Source organism: Protomyctophum parallelum, assembly GCF_964188405.1.
Source record: "Protomyctophum parallelum genome assembly, chromosome: 10".
Lineage (NCBI taxonomy): Eukaryota > Metazoa > Chordata > Actinopteri > Myctophiformes > Myctophidae > Protomyctophum > Protomyctophum parallelum.
The window spans coordinates 17,723,813-17,743,921 of record NC_139704.1 but is presented as its reverse complement, the minus strand read 5'-3'; the positions used below and the strand labels follow the sequence as shown (position 1 = coordinate 17,743,921).

The 20,109-nt window shown below is 42.7% G+C and overlaps 2 protein-coding genes across 3 annotated transcripts in view; one reads left to right on the top strand and one right to left on the bottom strand.

Moving 5' to 3' along the window:
• cdh23 (cadherin-related 23) overlaps nt 1–20,109 on the top strand; it is a gene marked incomplete at both ends in the record, with an annotated part of 313,884 nt that overhangs the window by 171,704 nt on the left and 122,071 nt on the right. For both annotated transcript variants that reach the window (XM_083774574.1, XM_083774573.1), the window contains 2 exons: nt 18,850–18,914; nt 19,632–19,869. In XM_083774574.1, the coding sequence (XP_083630700.1) occupies nt 18,850–18,914; nt 19,632–19,869 (303 nt within the window). The remainder of the gene's footprint in view (nt 1–18,849; nt 18,915–19,631; nt 19,870–20,109) is intronic.
• The window catches only part of vsir (V-set immunoregulatory receptor), a 445,816-nt gene that overhangs the window by 349,292 nt on the left and 76,415 nt on the right, over nt 1–20,109 (bottom strand). The window lies entirely within an intron of this gene.

Below are 20,109 nucleotides of genomic sequence, written 5' to 3'. Positions count from 1 at the left end.
TACTGCCCTGTCAGTACGTCTTTTTATAACAAAATATTGCAATTGTTTGACATTTTTTTAATTATTTTTATGTAATCTACCAAAAACCGGCCGAAACCCGCGCGATCGTGCACTATCGTGCACGCGCGCCGTCTCTATGTGATCCGCGGCAAAAAATGAGATATTTTGGGATGTTCCTGGCCGTTTTTAAGCTTAATCTGACTAAGTTATGACAAAGCTAATGTTAGCTTAGCAATCCGGACGGCCAAGCTATAAGCTAGGGGTCAAATTAGCTTCCTTTGTTTACCTCGTTTGACAGGAAGTGATTTAGCCAGATTTAACACTTTTGTCAAAATCAGAATAATGGAACGTTCCTGCCATCTGGTGGAACTTCTGGGTATTACTTTGAAATCGAAAGTAAAACTTGATGTATTGTATTTAGATCGCTGATCCCTCTTATTGCATTAAAATGACGAATTAAGAAATGGGGCATTGGCCAGCATTGGCCAGCTTTGGCGACTTTTTGAATGGCAATCGAAAAATGTGAGATATGACCACAATGTCACGAAATGTCTCATTTTATAGCTCCAAGTCACTACTTTACAATGAAAAAATAATTATGATTATAGCTTGTTCCATCGTTTACTTATAAGCTTTTTAGTAGACCTTGGTTTCAGTGATAAGTCAAACCAAGGTGTACTAAAGTGCTTATAAGTAAACGAAGGAACATGCTAGGAACATATTTTTTTTTCCGGTGTAAACTAGAGATGTGCAGCTATAAAATGAGATATTTCGTGACATTGTGGTCATATCGCACATTATTCTATTGTCATTCAAAAAGGCAGCCTAAGCTGGCCTAAGGCACAATAAGATGTTATTAAGGTTGGTAACTTGGCCATTAGAGGGTTAATACTCACCAGTAGGTTACTTACTACTCACCAGATAATCACCAGTATCAAATGCAATAGAGCAAGCATAGGCTCGCCTGGAGCCGACAAGCTGCGAATAGGAAACACAGAAACGCGAAGACGTCTGACATTATGTTGGTAGCCCTAACTCTAGCCCTAACCCTAACCTCAGTCTTAACCGGCCACGTAAATCCCCTAACCTCATATCAGTCTTAACCGGCCACGTAAGTCCCCTAACCTCATATCAGTCTTAACCTGCCACGTAAGTCCCCTAACCTCATATCAGTCTTAACCGGCCACGTAAATCCCCTAACCTCATATCAGTCTTAACCGCCACGTAAATCCCCTAACCTCATATCAGTCATAACCGGCCATATGTGCAGTTTCACAATGTCGCTTCGGCGGCAGTAATTTCACTTCTGTGTTTCCTAATTATGGGTTGATAACATTGGAAGGATGGCTCATGTGATATTACAGATTACCTGAGCAAACATCACACATAATCTGAGATCACAAACCCCCCCCCCCCCCCCCAGAACAAAGCACAAAATACAGATACTACATGAACAACATTACATCTTTCAATTGCATGAGTTAAGATAGCCTACCACATATCCATCCATAAATCCATAAATCACAATATAATCAGAGAATCACCCATTAACCTGAGGGCCACATTAAGTGAATGTGCCTGTTGCCCATGTATGAAATCAAGGCACTACACTGGTGCAGTAGAGTCAAGTAACCCGCATATTTGCCCCTTAGTTATCTATAGGGCGCCAGTGCACATACTGCACGGAAAGAGACTACATTTGTGGACGTAATCCAGAGATGCATACATTTCATTTCATTGGGCCAAATATATGACTGTGACATCCCCCCCCCCCCAAAAAAAAGAATCTTAAATGTGTCAGCTTCTTTCTCCCTTATCTCACTCTGGCGCTCGTTTCCCTCTATTCCCATCCTAATCTCGTTCCTTAATCGTGAATGGGAAAAGACACAGAAACAGGGAGAGGAGGAATGGAGAAATAAACACCAGAAAGGGAGAGAGGACAAAGTCCTGGCTACAAAGTGACGCCGCCAGCCACACGGTTCTCATCGTTAAACCTTTTTTACTGGCAGCCTCACTCCATCTTCAGCTTACAGTATATGTCTGCTATATACACTGCTCACTCTCTCCTTTTCTCCTTTTCATTCTCTCAGTGGTGGAAAAAGTACTCCCGTTTGTTACTTAAAGATGGAGTGCCATGATTCTTTTTCCACCCTAAAACATAATCATCAGGTATTATTATTATATTAGGAGGAAGACTTTTTCAAAAAAGTGTACAGTATTTGTTAAAATGGCGTTTTATGGTGGGTGGTGATGGGTGGTGATCCACCTGAACTGAAGCCACGCCCACAGCTGTTGTTGTATGATGAAGGGGGAGGGGTTAGGGGAGGGGATGATAGTGTGATATCACTGTTTTTATCATTGGCATGTTTGACTGTCAAGGTTTCAGCCTCCAGGGTCTGGGCCAAATGTTAAATGAGTTGTCTGTTTCAATGTAGTTGTCTGTTGGTTGTGTGTCATTTATGTTGTTCTGTAAAAGTGGTGGTATTAAGGGGCTTATATGTGCCTCGACCTGAAATGTCAGAGTATATATAGGCTATCTGCGCACTGTTATGGTGGGCCAGTCTGGGCCAAAAAATGCTGCGAAAATGTCCGGGCCATTTTTTGCCTCATTCCAGTCCAGTATAGTAAAAGTACAATATCTGCCTCTGAGATGCCCCTCTTGGTTCAGTAAATAGCTTTCATCTCTAGTCTATACTGAATACATTTAAATTCCTCCTATATGCTACTGTACGTGCACTGATATAGGGATGTTTAGAACAAGCTGTTTCAGTACATTTTAGTTGATTGGACTCTTATTTATTGGATAATTTCTATATGTAAGTAGTTGTATTGTTAAAATTCTCTCTGCCTGCCCCCTGTCTCTCTCGCCCTCTCCCTCCCCCTCCCCCTCCCCCTCCCCCTCTCCCTCCCCCTCTCCCTCTCCCTCTCTCTCTCTCTCTCTCTCTCTCTCTCTCTCTCTCTCTCTCTCTCTCTCTCTGTTGTCTGGGCGGTCAGGAGATAATAGAAACGGCCTCTGCTGTTCAGTCGGAAGGCTGCAATCGCCGCGAGCACTCCCACCTGCTCGTTAATGGTTTAGGGAAATAAAGCAGTCGTAAAAGGGCTCTCGCCATCGTCATTACGCTAAAGTGTCCGCAGTAAAAATGCGCACAGTCCCCATCAAGCTTCACCAAAGCTCTAGGTCACAGCTGGGTACCGCGGAGGGGATGCAATCCCCATTGTATCCAAGGAGGCGAGAGGCCTTGCATTTGGGGATGATATCAGATATTGCATGGGGTTTAACTTCTGGCTGCATACTGTAATGCGTCGAAACCGACTGGAATCTACAGTGAGGGCATTGTTGAATATTAACAAACCTCAATCAATTGCAATCAGCTTATTGTTATTATTATTATGATTATTATTATTGTTATTAGTATCGTTTTGATTGATTGTCATTAATATTGTTATTATTATTGTGATGTGAGCTAAATAGGGCTCTTGCATTTCCATTGTGCCATGGCTCCACGTGCCATGGCTCCACCTAGTGACCATGTATGATACGTGCACTGTATGCGCAGACGGTGACGTAACGCTGCGTGTGTGTGTGTGGGACTGAGTGTGTGTGTATGGGTTGTGCTTAAATAGCCAATGTGAACTGTGTAATCGTAATACTTAGGCACAAAGCAAATGTTGTTGTCGAAGAACAATGTTGATGTAACTAAGAGATTCGCTGAGTGAGCTATATTTTATATACAGAGATTTAGAAGGAATAAGCAAAATCGTGAGGCGACAATTCCGCTCCTTCCGTGTTTCTCTTCTCCTGCGGACTTGGAGACTGGGAGATCAGATTTCAGATCACAGCAGGCAGAGGGGGAGTGGCTGAGAGCTAGTAGCCAATTAGAAGACGGGGTAGTAGTTGCCAGGTTTGCGAATTGTAAGCGAGTCATAGTGTGTGTGTTGAATGGCATTTGAATGGCATTTGTGGGCTTGTGAATGAATTTTCTCACATGTAATTTGTGCTCACTTGCATAGACCTGGCGATTTTGTGCTCTTTTTGCATATATTTGGTCCAGGCGTGTGTGTGTGTGTGCGCGTGTGTGCGTGTGTGTGTGTGTGTGTGTGTGTGTGTGTGTGTGTGCATGCAATCAGAAGTACTCGGCAGTAGCGAAATAGCCAATGCGAAGTGTCTAATCGTAATAGTTAGGCACAAACCAAGTATTGTGGAAGAACAATGTTGATGTAACTAAGAGATTCGCTGAGTGAGCTATATTTTATGTACAGAGATTTAGAAGGAATAAGTGAAATGGTGAGGCGACTATTCCTCCTTCTGTGAGGTTTCTCTGCGGAGAGGGAGATCACATGCCAGCAGCCAAAGGGGGAGGGGCAGAGAGCTAGTGACGGGTGCGCACATCTTTTCATTGGCTTGTGGCCACATCTTTTCATTGGCTTATGGGCACATCTTTTCATTGGCTTGTGGCCACAACTTTTTCGCAAGTGACATGTTTACACTTGTTATAATATATATATATATATATACTACGCTAGAATTTCTAGCACTAGAATTTCCTATCTTGGGCAAAAATGCTTTTTCCGCCAAATGTTTGTCTCAGAAGTGGTTAATCTTGGCATGACGTTACCACACACGGGTCAAGAGCAACTAAAGCAGGATTCCGATGCTTATATGAGGCAGGAACCTCCTCCATCTGACCTTCTTTAATGGTGCTGTAATCATTTGCACCTTGGTGCACCTGCTTCAACTTGGAGCCAGTTGATTGCATTACGATGTTATATGGCAATGGCATATGCACTTACTATTTCCCCACATAAGGATTAGTATATCTCTGCTGCATTTCTGAGTGTGGGGATCATTTTTCACATGAGGTCAAAAACAAAATGCCCACTGATGCGGTGAAGTCCATACTGTGAAGTGTTTCTGACTATATGAGAAATAATGATGTTGTCATGGATAGAGAGAGTAGGTCAGCCTTGGTCTAATCTGACCACAAGCTGTGTCAGATGGACACTACAGAACTATGGCATCACAGGTGTGTGTGTGTGTGTGTGTGTGTGTGTGTGTGTGTGTGTGTGTGTGTGTGTGTGTGTGTGTGTGTGTGTGTGTGTGTGTGTGTGTGTGTGTGTGTGTGTGTGTGTGTGTGTGTGTGTGTGTGTGTGTGTGTGTGTGTGTGTGTGTGTGTGTGTGTGTGTGTGTGTGTGTGTGTGTGTGTGTGTGTGTGTGTGTGTTTTGTGTTTAACCCTAGCAGAGGCTTGGGTTGGCTGTGTTTGGACTCATGTGTGTGTGTGTGTTAGGGCATTAACATAATAATCGAATAGTCGACTAGCAAAACACTAGTCGACACTGTTAATTGACATCCGATTATTCGCTAATATTATTTTTAATATTTTTTATGATTTCTTTTTTTTTTTTTTTTTTTTGCTTTTCTACAGCAGACATGCAGTCATGCAGCTGTGAGCTCTGTTGTTTTGTTGGTAGTTAGCCAACTTCAGTACTAATCCATTCTTGGCTGATTGTTTTCATATAATATACAAGCCTACTGTACGTGGGTTTTGCCGTCACTCACTCGTGTAGGTGCGGTGGGCGGCGGTGGCACTAGCAGCATTCAAGACAGATTTTCTTTGGGAAAAGCATATGCGATATGCCTCATAGGCTCATAAGATCAATGGGGACAACTGCAGTGTGTAAATACTTTTACTATTGGTGAGTTTATTACTGTAGTTTGTTCAACAAGTTAGATTGGAGACGTGTCGTCGTCGTCCGGTACAGTAAAGTATAGCAGGAGTTCCTCCTCGCTCTGCCCAATATTATCCAGTTTGGTGACAGTCAAACTACAGTAGCTCTTGCCGTGATTTCATGTTTCTTCATGCTTATCCAACAAAAGTCCAGGCGTGCCGCGTGTGGCATTATTAAAAACAAACAGCTATGCCGCACGATCATAGTTCTAATAGTCGCAAAAGACTCGCGATGGAGTTAAGTAGTTGATCATCTGATTCATAGCCTGGCAGCCTGCTAGCTAGCAAACCTCCCCCTAGCTTGTAGCTCCTTCTAAAAACCAAAGGAACTGTGGTTGTAACTTGTTGTTGAACATTTAGGGTTGTATGAAAAACATCGCATGGTTCATTCCTTCTCCTCCTCCCCGCTTCAGTCTCCAAAACATTGTGAACAACGTAACATGCTATGCTGCTCCGTAGAACGGTCTTGCGCATCAAAAATAGCAGATCTACAAGCTCACAACGCGTCCATCCGTGAGTCATTGTGGACTTGCAACTTTGACTTGAAACAGCTGAGCTAATTTCAGCCAATCAGAGCGGCATTCAGCGTAATCTAGTAAGAGTGGCGACACTCGCGTTGACTCCCACTGTAACAATGGAATGCGGAAGTGCTCATTCTATCTCAATGGGATATAGTTGGAACTATAGCCCATAGGTGTCGCCACTCTCTTAGTACTATTCCACACGGCCTGCATTGAGTGCATTCACCGGCTCTGTTTTGCTTCACTCGCTGGCTGTTTCAGAACGCGATGTTTTAATGCTTGATTGGATGGAATAAATATCATATTTTACCGGCGACTAATCGACTATAAATCGATTTTGATGGTAATCGAGTCGACTATCAAAAATCACGTTTGGTTAATGCCCTAGTGTGTGTGTGTGTGTGTGTTTAACCCAAAGCTCACATCACAGCTGTCACTCGATCCTGTAGGTTCACACTCTATAACATACGATGAATTAGACCGTTCCTCACCCAGGAATCAGCCCAGCTCCTAATCCAGACAACAGTCTTGTCAAAACTCGACTATTGTAACTCCCTCCTTACTGGCCTACCAGCATGTGCACTTAAGCCTCTCCAGCTGATCCAAAATGCCGCAGCTCGCTTGGTCTTCAACCAGCCAAAATTCTCACATGTCTCCCCCCTGCTCCGCTCCCTCCACTGGCTCCCGGTCGCTGCCCGCACAGAATACAAAACTCTGATGCTGGCATTCAAAGCAACCAAAGGTATGGCTCCCCCTTATCTTGCAAGTATGATTGAACCCTACAAACCCTCCCGCGCACTCAGATCAGCCAACGCAGGGAAGCTGGAAGTACCCTCACTAAAAACGCCGGGACAACGCTCCACACGTCCCAAACTCTTCTCCCTTCTGGCTCCAAAACTGTGGAATGCACTTCCCATTGCAGTCAGAACTGCAGCATCACTCCCAATCTTCCGCCGTAGTCTGAAAACCCACCTTTTCAGACTCCATCATAGCCCATAGCACTTATCCTACCCCCTTACCCTTAGATAGCATTTCTGTAGACAGCACTATAATTGCATTGTATATAGTCATAGCACGCCATAGTACATATGTATAGCATAGTAGTATAGATATATAGTTCATATGTATAGTCTTATAATATAGATATTCCACTGTTACTTTCTTAGCTTACGCATGTTTCATGATAAATGCTTTTTTGTGATGTATTCCCATGCTTTTTGTTCTTGCTTAATGTAAGTCGCTCTGGATTAAGAGCGTCTGCTAAATGCCTAAATTGTAAATTGTGTGTGTGTGTGTTTAACCCTAGCAGAGGCTTGGGTTGGCTGTGTTTGGACTCATGTGTGTGCGTGTCTGTTGACGGCACGCTTGACAACCTGTAATTGGATTCCTTTTTCATGGCTGTTCTCAACATTCCAAATGTTTTCAAAAATACCAATATATTTAAAGGGGAGATGCGGCACCAAAATGCTCATTATCTGCTGCATTCTGTTGTGTACACTACAGTATGTGACAATATTGAATGAAAAAGTGATAAATCACAACTCATAAAAATCACCTCATTTAACTTTTTTCTTTCGTATTATGTAAACTTGGCCAAAATAGGAAAGCCAGCAATGATGTGCTTTTCTCTCTCTCTCTCTCTCTCTCTCTCTCTCTCTCTCTCTCTCTCTCTCTCTCATCTCTGCACTCACACGAGATAAATCTATTATCGTTACAACTCAAAATTACTGAGGGACTTTTTCAGTTATTTTAATTACGAGCTCTAAAAGGCCGGGAGTTATTGCTAATTATGGACTGTCGATCCAGCTGGTAATGGAATTGATAGGGTACTTGGCAGTTTGCTGAAGAACATTAGTTAATCAAATTACACTGATATGCTATGAAAGTGAATATTAGCAGTGTTGTGACAGGGGCAGATAGTCAACTGTTGTCAGTGATGACCATACTGCTGCAGCATTGAATGACAGTCAGGTTTTTCTAAAATGTTTTATCCCACAATTTTGTAACCCATTTTTTCACCCAGTGTCAATTATCTAATGTAATCCTGGGCGCTACACTTCCTCTGCCAACCTGGGGGGGGCAGCGGACTGACCTCATGCTTCCTTCTATGCATGAGGAGTCCAAGCTGCTTCTTCTCACCTGACAGGGGAGAGTTTCCCCGGCTGGACGTAGCGCGTGGAAGGAACACGTTATTCCGACCATTTCCTTTCCCCTCCATCAGGCGCCCCGGCTAGCCAGGGGGAGGTAGTTTAGAGAGCAGGATTACGGCATGTTTTTGTGAGGGTACCTATACCCTAGGGGACACGGGGAGAACATGGAAACTCCACACAGAAAGGCCTTTTGGCCAACCCCGCCGACAGTCAGGTTTTACCAGTGGTGGAAAGTAACTAAGTACACTTACTTACGTACTGTACTTCATTTTGATGTATATTTACTTTACTTGAGTATTTCCGATTTCCAGTACTTCTTCTACTCCACTACATCTCAGAGGCAAATATTGTACTTTTACTCCACTACATTTATTTGAAACCTTTTGTTACTACCGGTAGTTACTTTGTAGATTTGGATTATTATTACAAAACATATCATACAGTAACCACTTCAACGCTATATAGTGCCATTTGAAAATAGCCGATCTGCAAGCCATCTGTGTCTTTCCTTTCCTTTCCTTTCCTTTCCTTTCCTTTCCTTTCCTTTCCTTTCCTTTCCTTTCCTTTCCTTTCCTTTCCTTTCCTTTCCTTTCCTTTCCTTTCCTTTCCTTTCCTTTCCTTTCCTAAATTAATTCGCTCCTATGCCACCAAAATGTGGAACGCCCTACCAACAGTCATTCAAAACTGCTCTCAAAGGGCACCTATGGACGGCTTTCTAAACTGGCCCCCGTAAAATCTGAATCCCCCACCCACCCCTTTTCCCCCTCACTGTATATGTTTCTTTTCCCTTTTTACCTCCTCTATGATGATTTCCTGTTTTGACTATATAGTTGTGTATATTCGTACGTCTCTAAATGTTTGGATGATTTGAAAATGGTGGGCCCTATTGTAAACAAGTGTAATGCTTTATGGTGTCGTCCACTCACAGTTAACAGTTTTTGTATTGAGTTGTACTTGAAATGTACTGTAATTCTGCAAACTGTTAATAAATCAATCAATCAATCAATCAAAAATATTTCCTTTCCTTTCCTTTCCTTTCCTTTCCTTTCCTTTCCTTTCCTTTCCTTTCCTTTCCTTTCCTTTCCTTTCCTTTCCTTTCCTTTCCTTTCCTTTCCTTTCCTTTCCTTTCCATCTCTTTCTTTACATTTTGCAACATATCAAATAAACTGCTTTTCTATAATAATAATAAAACTTTATTTGTATAGCACCTTTCATGACATGAAATGCAGCTCAAAGTGCTTTACAGAGCAATGGAGAAAAAAAAGAAAAGCAAGGCAACGACATTAAAAAACAAGCAGTAATGCAATACAGTGAGGACATGAATAACAAAAAATAAAAGATCAATTAAAAGCAATGTTATAGAAGTGGGTCTTGAGCTGTGCTTTAAAAATGTCTACAGAGGCTGCCTGACGAAGGTACAGTGGGAGCTTGTTCCATGCCGACGGCCCGTAGACGGCCCCACAAAGCGAGCAGGCCAGCAGTGGACTTCTAATGTGTCCCAAAGCAATCCCCACGTACCTCTCTTTCTGTCAGCACCCTCCTATAGTTAAGTGTGATAGAACTGTAAAGTTTAAATGGTTGGAGACCTGGAGAATGGGTTTGGAAGTTAGAGCATTTTCTTCTACTGTAGTTGGAATAAAGTTTTGGAAACGTGGTGCTTGTATAACATCATGAACATGCATAGTTATGTGAATGTGAATGCTCTCACATACGCACGAACACGGGAACACACACACACACACACACACACACACACACACACACACACACACACACACACACACACACACGGAGAGAGACTTATATGCCTGCTGGCTTGCTTCTCTGATGGGAAGAAACACATCATTTAACCAAACTGGTCAAGTGAGAACTAATTTCTCTTTGGTAGTTACTGCCCGAGCACCCCAGGGTTTGCAGAGTGTGTATTGGCAATCACCTTCACTGTGCTGGCACTGTGTGTAGTGTGTGTGGAGCCACTAACAGCTTAGTGGAGATTTGATCAGAATGCTGGCTTTCATGCCCAGTTCTCAATGGTGGAAAGTAACTAAGTGCATTTACTTAAGTAAAATCTTTTAGGTTTTTGTACTTCCAATACTTCTACTCCGCTACATCTAAGAGGCGAATATTGTACTTTTACTCCACTAGATATTTTTGACAACTTTAGTTACTGTAGATTTGGATTACTATTACAAAAGCATACACTATAACCACTTCAACATTTCGGCGCCTTGTGAGCTTGTAGATCGGCTATTTTCGAAAGATTTGTATACATTTGATAACTTGAAATTGTACTTTCGGCATAATGAGTACTTTTACTTTTGGTACTTTAAGTACATTTTGTTGATAGATACCAATACTTTAGTACTTTTACTCAAGTGCATTTTGAAATTCCAGGCTTTTACTTGCAATGGAGTAGTTCTACATTGCAGTCCTCCATGCGGTACTATGGATTTCACCACCACACAGCATCGCTGGGGTTAACCCTGTCATGACTAGTATGCCTATAATTTATACTCGTAGAGAGAATGATGGTATTGACACTTGCAGCATAGTCTCGCATGGCCAGACTGTGGCATCTTGCAATTTTTTAATGCTTCCGTCATACAGTGTGGAGCAACAGAAGCTCTGATCATGAGCAAAATATAAAGCGGCCTCTTCCCCACACCAAATAGAAATCATCTAAGTATATATAGCTTGCTGCTTAGCAGAAATGGACATAAAAAAAATAAAATGTAAAGATATTTTAACATATATTGTAGCTTCCTTACTCAGACGTGTAGTTTCAGAATTTAGCATTCAGAGATTGTGGAATAGTTGTCTGGCTATGTGAGACTCCTTGCGGCATGTCGTGCAGTGGAGTATAGAGGGTATGCGCATGCATAAAGTGAATGGCAAATCGAGTGGCACAGTGAATTTAATGTCGGTTTAACATTGTTTAATGCAATCAGACATTTCTGTTTGGATGTACGGGCTGTCAAGGCCAGAAAGTAGGTTTTTGACACTCAGTAGGCGTTCTGCGTTCAGCAAAGCTCAGCTGTTTTGTGTAGAGGGATAAAATGAGGCAAATTACTGTACAGTAATTGTCATGCTGGTAGATAAATGAGACTCACACAATAGGTGTTTGCAACCACCCTAAGCACTGCCATGACAATAATACAGAATGTCAGTCACCTGTGAAACAAGAGAAAGCCTCCTCCACTGATCGTATCGTCCTATTCAAATGTCTAAGCTCCTTAGAATGTAAAAATAAAACGGATTCAGAGCTGTGGCACTGTTGGACCGCTGGAAATGGGTGATTTTTCCGTCTTGGCCTGATTGCCGAATTGTGGCGTGCGTGTGTGTGTGTTTTGCGTGCGTGCGCGCATGTGGCGACATCTTTGCAGTGACACATTACATTAATATACATGTTATACATAAGTACATGGTGGCGGTGGATATGGGGTAGAGTGGCTGGATGGTAACCGCAAGGTTGCCAGCTCGAAACCGGGCTCCCCCAGAGTTAGTGTTGAAGTGTCCTTGAGCAAGACACTGCACCCCTAATTGTTCCTGATGTGCTGCTTGGTGCCTTGCATGGTTTCCGCCACCATCGGTGTATGAATGTGTGTGTGTGAATGGGTGAATTGATACACAATCTATGTAAAGCGCCTTGGATAAAGGCGCTATATAAATGCACCATTTACCATTTACTATTTACATAGTTACAGTACATACATATAGGCCTACATATAACCTGTGGGTACATTTCATGGTCAGTGCTTTCTTGTGGATTTTTCTCATTTTTAAAACTTCCCCTCCAGTTTTCCCCCTTCTCCCAAATACCCCCCCACCCAACCACCTACTCACCCGTAGAAAGAAGAGTAACCAGAAGAAAGAAACAAAGAAGAAAAAAACAGAAAGAATGAGAGACAGAGTGAAAACAGCATGTTGACTCAGCCTCGGATGGCGTGTGTTGTGACAATGGTACATCAAAGTCTGTCACCTCAAATTTAGGGTGAATTATACACTATATAATCCAATGAGATGGTTTGCAGTGATTCAAAGTGAGACATGAGAGGCTGCCGGTGTTTATAAAAGTTTTCAACAGAGCCACAGACAGCAAATTTGATCTTTTCTAGTTAAAAAATCACACCTGTGTGAACTGAACGGTGTAACTACCGGTATACATTTATTGGGTTACAGGGTTAACCCCAGCGATGCTGTGTGGTGGTGAAATCCAAATCCTGGCTCCCTGCAGGGACACCGAAAATAGCAATGCAAGGTGGAAGGATTCACATTCAGTCTAGTGTTTCAGAAATAACATTTTTTTTAAATCCTCCAGTAGTCCACCAGGCTTGGGCATGATCAAAACATATGAGTCAAATCTGCTTATGCCTGAGAGCATCGATATCTATCACAGCTGTCAGAGAGATCTGGGGTATATTCTCGATAGTCTATCTTTTATTTCCACTTCTGCCAAACCTTGCTACCAGGACGGGTTAAGCTACCGAGCCCATTGAGGCAAGTTAAGGTGCATAATACCCTGGTCAAAGAAACCAGCCAGCCAGTCGTCTAAACTAAGGTTGCCACCTATTCGCCATCCCTGCGTGAATCAATCTTCCTCCTCCATCTGCCTCTGGCTGTGCGTGTCGTTGAAAGTTGAAAGTCTTTGGTGAGCAGTTGGCAAAGTGACTGACTGCATTGCCACGCTGTCATGGTGACTGTTTGGTGAGGAGAAAGAGTGAATGATGAGAGAGGGAGGGAAAAGAGGAGGGATGGAGAGATGGCTATCGTATATCCCCCCTCCTCTCTCTCTCTCTCTCTCTCTCTCTCTCTCTCTCACTCTCTCTCTCTCTCTCTCTCTCTCTCTCTCTCTCTCTATGTTGTTGTGGCTAGGAAGTCAGAGGCGGTATTAGCTCTCTGGCTGAGCACAGCTCCTGTCACCGCCACGATAGCTGTCACGCTAACACCCCCAGCGCTATCATTGGAGCACTTATGGGCCTGTCACTCAAATCGGGAGAGAGAGGTAGGATGGGGGGAATGGAGGGAGACATCAAGGGGAAAAGGTGTTGAGGGAAACAATGGTTTCAAACTGACAATAATAAACAACAGAGAAGGTCCATATACTTCCATTCCATTTCTTGGATTAAAAAAAAAAGCCTTTGTTGGTCATCTGGTAGATATGATGTTACCCACTTAAGGCCTATTTTATACTTTAAAGAAATGAATTGTCTTTTCACGACCACATCGTGACGTACAGGCTTGTCTCTGCCAATCAGAGTCTACGCAGGATACTTGCTTGGTGTACTGTTTAAGTTTAAAACGAGAACCTTGCATTACGGTGTAACGCACCGTCTGTCCACCATCTTTGTTTGGATTCACCAGAGAGAACTTCCCTCTAGTGGCCATAGAGGATAAAGAATGATAGAGACTGAACCGGCGAGATAGCCCCCCCCCCCCCCCCCCCCCCATGTCAGGGAAAGTTGCTCAGTGGCATTTGAAGCACCCGGAAGGACCGTCTACTTCCGCATTTGCCAACCAAATTTTGGTTGGCAAATGCGGAAGGAGCGCTCAATGTTAAAGCCCAGCTGCACAGGGTTTCCTCGTCATGAATCCACAGGTCCGCCTGCAGTCCTTCCTCTTACCACTAGGGCCCAGTGCTTCAACGTTGGAGAGCCTCACTGGGGCCTTCCTAGTGGCTCTGAAGAGAGACATTGAGCTATGGGATCTTTGTTTGGATTCAACAGAGAGCACTTCCCTCCAGTGGCTCTGTGTAGAAGAGGACATTGAGCTATGGGATTTGACTGGTGACAGTCAGGATATTGATTGAAATTGGTTAGTACCTGCCGATGTAATCATGCATTATATGCATAATGCATGATTATTTGAATAATATCAAATTATCATGATTTATGCAGCCTGTAAATAAGATAAGACAAGCTTTACTTCTACATTTTCTTTCCCCCCATCTTCTTTGTTTTCTTGAAAAATAACACAATGGGAACTATGCACATAAACAAATTAAGATTGGACTTTTCAGGTATTTTGACGCCGATTGGTACAGTGATATCCGAGATTAGCTGTACACACAGGGAAGAAAACGTAATCGCCACCTCAGTCAGCCTGAGTGTAAAAAAAAAAAAAAAGATAATGGAAAAGTAGAAAGAGGTGGAGACATGCAGTGTGAAAGAGGTGGAATGAGAGCGAGGGGATGTAGTTGAGTGGCATGAAGTGATGGGGTCAGACACAAGAGCTTACAGGTTAATATAAGAACCTGACTGGCGTACAAGCACTTCGCATGTACAAAGTTCCTCTCCATCGCCCCCCTTCCCCCCCTCCCTCCCTCCTCGGGGCCTGGGCTATCGTTGTGGGTGTTGATATTGCGGCTGCATTGTGGCAACAAAGAGCGAGGGACATTTTTGCGAGACATATTGATTCAGTGAGTGAAATTCACTGGGTGAAGGTATAGAGCGGCGCAGTCCCTCCCCCTTTCAGAACAACGAACGGCCCAAAACGCAATGCATTTCCCCATAGGCAGTTTTTATTTAATTTATTTAAAGACCTTTTAAGCGTCGTACGAAGCCAACTCTTGTCGTGACAAATCATGACAATACACACAATATTTCGGGCCAAACAAAGAATTAGAAAGTAGAAAAAAACGGCAGGTTACAACACTTTTTTTGTTGTTTTTCTTCTTTGTAATTATTTGTTGCACACACTTACAGCATCGGTACTGGTCCCCCTCCATGCACTTGCAGGTCCATGTCCCCATCCACATGCACATGCACGCACACGCACGCACACATGCACACACACATTCACACACACACGCAGCCACGCACACATTCATGAACACACACATGCACAGACATACGTGTACACGCACACACACACACACACACACACACACACACACACACACACACACACACACACACACACATGCTGCTCATAAGGTGCGTATCAGGGCATCATTAAATCACACTGGCAGCAGTGTGGTTGACAGAGCAGGGTGGAGAGGTGCATGCTGGTCTGATCCTCCAACGGACTGCAGAGCCACTCAACGGAAACTCCATTACAACACCCTCTTCTACACCCCTGATCTGTGCGTGCGTGCATTCAAACTATGTACAAAATATGCCATGTTTTTCTGTATATTGTTGTGGGAATGGAAAGACAGTATACATTTAACAGCATGTATGTTTTATCGATTATAACAAATCCAGTGTGGCAGGACGGTGTCTCTCTGTCTCTCATCCCGTCATATCATGCGATCATGTGATTGGAGCCGCTGCCTATTTAAATTGTGCAGCCTTTTAGGGCAATAACTGATTGTGTTTTTCCCCATCCAGACAGGGCAGAGTGGATGGGATGATGGGATGGGTCATCCAAGCATGGGTTAATTGGGTTCATTCTTTTTATCTATTCTACCGTATTGTCCTGAATATAAGACGACTCTGATTATAAAACGACCACGTTTTTTAGGATATTTCCATTGGGAAAAAGCGGACGGAGACCTGCTGTTCAGTAACAGGGGTCTCTCTAACTATCACAGTTTCAGTAACAGCATGCAGTCTCTCCAACAGGCACGGTTTCAGTTCATTTTATTCTGCCCGGATTAAAAACTCATACAGAATTAAGTTTAAACAAGTCAAATTGTTGTAAGTGATGAATAAAAAAAAAGAGCAGACAACTGGAACACCATGAAATCAGGGACGAAATCAGAGCCCCCCTCCAAACAAGCCAAATTGACTGACATCTATGTAAACCAAGATTCATTAGCCCCCCCTCTAAATAGCCAGCCCCTCCATAGCACCCACAGTCACAATTTTCTGGAGCCGTCGCTGCATGAAATTGAAGCTGATACAATGTGGGGCTTTCTTTAATGTGACCCCAATCAACACATTTCGAGGTTGAGGTGAGGCACGCATATCTGTTCACACACTGTCATGCCATCAATGACAGCTGTCGGCCTTTATAGAATTTATAGAAACATAAATTAACATAAATAAAATTAACATAAAACTCTGAAGCAGTGTGGCTGTGCAGACACCTTGTGCTATTCAGAACAGCCTGGGTGTTTTGACACTTGCTTTGGTAATGTTTTCTCATGCCAATAAAGATTGAAATTGAATTGAACTAATTCCTCACATGCCGGGACAGACAGATACAGATATCTCCAGTTATGGTCTTAAAATAGACACAGACATTCTGATTTGTGCATTTATAGATGGACACACCAAGTTTGAGATCGTCAGGTGGTGGCTGAGTCATTCCCAGGCAACAGAGACAGACATACAGTACATAAAAAACATACTGTATGCATGCTGTACACAGACACACAGTAGTACATTAATAGATTTCTTGACAACTCGCTGAACTGACTTTACACTCGAGATATTACTCCCTCGGGTTCTCTGCAATACACACAAATGCACAGACACATTACACAATGCATTTATATTCGTTATCCAACTTCAGGTACAGCTAGCAGCTGATACTCCGGCGTTCATAAACTCATGTGATGACGAATGCCGTAATTTCATATTAATGGGCCTTATTTATTCACAAAGAAAGTTGCATTTGAACAGCACTTTAACTTAATCAATAGATTAGCATTACTGCCAACAAGGAAAATGCAGTGAAATTAGCCATGTTTGGCAATGCCATGTTTATTTTTTTATATTGAATGTGACGGCTATAGTGCATGTTTTCTTGATATTTTTATAGCGACCCCCCCTAGAAAAAAAGTCACCAGCCGCCACTGGGCAAATGAAAGAGTAGTTCCACTGGGATTTCCTGATAGTGGGGCTGTATAGTTGGCTGAGAACACCACACATGCTGCTGGCCCTGCATCCTTGGTTGGTATCTGCAGCCATTCGGTGAACTGTCAATGGCTGCTTTTGGTTCCTTTACACCTGGTTAAAGTGTATCCTCAGTTGAAAGAAGAATCTACCACTGCCTCGCTTGATCCAGGTCTGACTTGGAGAGTACAGCTCCCATGTGGTGGCTGCAGGGGTACGGAAAGATTCTGGTGGCGGTACACATAGAGTACTGGGAAGAGGGGACAGCTATAGCTGCTTGCCGAAACTCACATACAATCCGTCACAGTCACATTTCCAAGAAACACATTTGCTAGCGTTAGGTCAGCAGTTGGTTTTCCTATAAATTGCCTCCAAGTTGTTACAGTGTGTTTGTGCCCAGCAGCACAGACCTGTGGCTTTTTAATCCGCGCTGAAGGGAAGAACCCTGCTGCGACACTGCCTTTCCAAAACTGTTTAGTTACTGGATAAAGTGAAACTTCTCTTTTTGTGTGTGCTGTGAGTTTTTGGCAGGCGGTTGTTTCTTTCTTTAAAAAAAACTCCCAAGATAAACAAGACAAGAAAAAAAAAGCTATGATCTTTCATGATGTTCAGTATCCCAGCAACATGGACAGCAAGTCAAACAAGCTTTGTTCAATATAACTCATACACATTTTTTTATTTTTTTACCAAACCACTTTATTGATATATTTTGCACCGGGTTCATGAAAGATATTCCGCAACCCTTCCAAAACACGTGTTTTTGGATGAAATCAGTATATTTGTGACTTGTTTTAATACCTAATTTTAGGGGGAAAAAGCTTTGAAAATGTTTGAAACAACAAACACAATAATGACATACCCAATATAATGACGTCAGGTTGAAAGTGACACAATCTTTACTTGAGTTTGAATTGGGGAGAGAGCTAGAGAGAGAGAGAGCTTCAGTCTAGTTTCTAAACTTTCTACTGACAGTTTGGCATGCGGTGGCACATTAAGCTTGCACTGGTTGCTCAGCTGCTGTATTAGCCCAAGGGCTTCAGTCATTAGCAATGTCACAGATTTTATGAGATTTTGGTTGATATGTTTATTTTTAATCTGCAATGCTATGGTGGGAAGAAGGCAAATACACCTTTTAAATTAAGTAGTTTATTGTTGTTCCACAAACTGATTTATATTGAAAACATGGGGAAAAGGTGCCGTAGAAATGCAATATACGTACAATAGCTATAATGAACCAAAAATATTATCAGCAACAACCCAGTTAATTAAGTGTAATGTGTGGCTAATACTGCAGGCTATTTAAAAAAAATCTAGTGGACAAATGGAAACGCACGCACGCACGCACGCATGCACGCACACACGCACAGTGCTATTCCCTTCCCTTTCCTCACTTTGAAGTGTCGGATTCGGGATTTGTCATTTGTCAGTACTACAAAGTGTTAGGTTACTTTCACATCAGTGGATGGACCGGTGGTGTTCATCAATCATGGGAGAAAAAAACCCATATTCCTCACATGGAAATCACTAAATTGTCTATTGTTTAATGCCAGGCAGCAATCTTCTCTGTGGAGAACACACTTCAAAAGAAGATCTAAAACTGTAGCTACAGTATCACAGTGTTTGATACACATCAAATCATGGGTTTTTCTCTCTTCTGTCTTTTCTTTCCAGGCCACAGATGGAGACATTGGAACATTTGGAAATGTGCGTTACTACTTTAGTGATGAGCCAGACCAGTAAGTTGAGCACACATGCACCACGGCCCCTTTCCTTTTTTCTCAGAATTGAGGCTCAGATTGAGCGGAATGTCGATGTTAGTGGTTCATTACTAAATCGTCACTACCTCGCGGTTAAAATATTATATTAGTCAGATTACAATTTTAACTGATTCTGAATGAGATTACAATATTAACTGATTCTGAATCGGATTCCAATTTGAACTGATTCTGAATCAGATTACAATATTATTAACCAATTCTGATTCTGATGACTTTTAACAATAAGATCGCCAGATTAGCTTTAGGCGATTTTGCTTGCGGTTCATTTTGGGGTCTTCAAAATAAAAGACCCCGCTGTATCTGGCAGGAGATAAGATGCAGCGCAGAACTTTTACTTGAGTGTACATTTTGAATTTCGGAACTTATACTATATTGCAGCATTTATGCTTTTTATTTTCTACTTTAGCTATTGAAAAATTGCTGATCTACAAGCTCATTTGCTTCTGGGGTGATCCCTGGAACTACATATTTTCAGATGGGGTCTACTCCACAGCCACATACAGATAATTCTGGGGGGCCTTGACATAAAAAAGGTTGAGCACCACTGACATAGAAACATAGGTTTTTCAGAAAAAACGATGTTTTTATCTGGCCTCAGGTCTAAATGGGTACAAAAAGTAAAGAAATGTGAATACATTTTTTTCACCACTGCCCCTGATCCGTCCCCTCCTGCAGATTCTCCATGGACGTTGAGACGGGCTGGGTGCGCCTGCGGGCCACGCTGGACTACGAGCTGATGCGTCGCTACACGCTGACGGTGCTGGCCAGGGACGGCGGCGGCGAGGAGACTACGGGCCGGCTGAGGGTCAACGTGGTGGACATCAACGACAACGCGCCAGTCTTCCAGAAGGACGCGTACGTGGGCTCGCTGAGGGAGAACGAGCAGGCCGTGCAGCAGGTGGCCCGAGTGAGGGTGAGGCATGATTGCATAGGCCAACAAGTGATGGGAAATGTACTCAAATGTTGTACTTAAAGGGATTGTGACATAATTTATTTTAATTTTGTAATTTTAATTTGTAATTTTACATTTATTTTAACATTCAGTAGATTTTCTGTACTTCTGTACTGCCATCAAAATATGAGCCCCCAGTCAAAAACACTGTGTTTGAAATAGACACTCGTGCACATGCAGTGCAAATTTTCCAGAACGGCC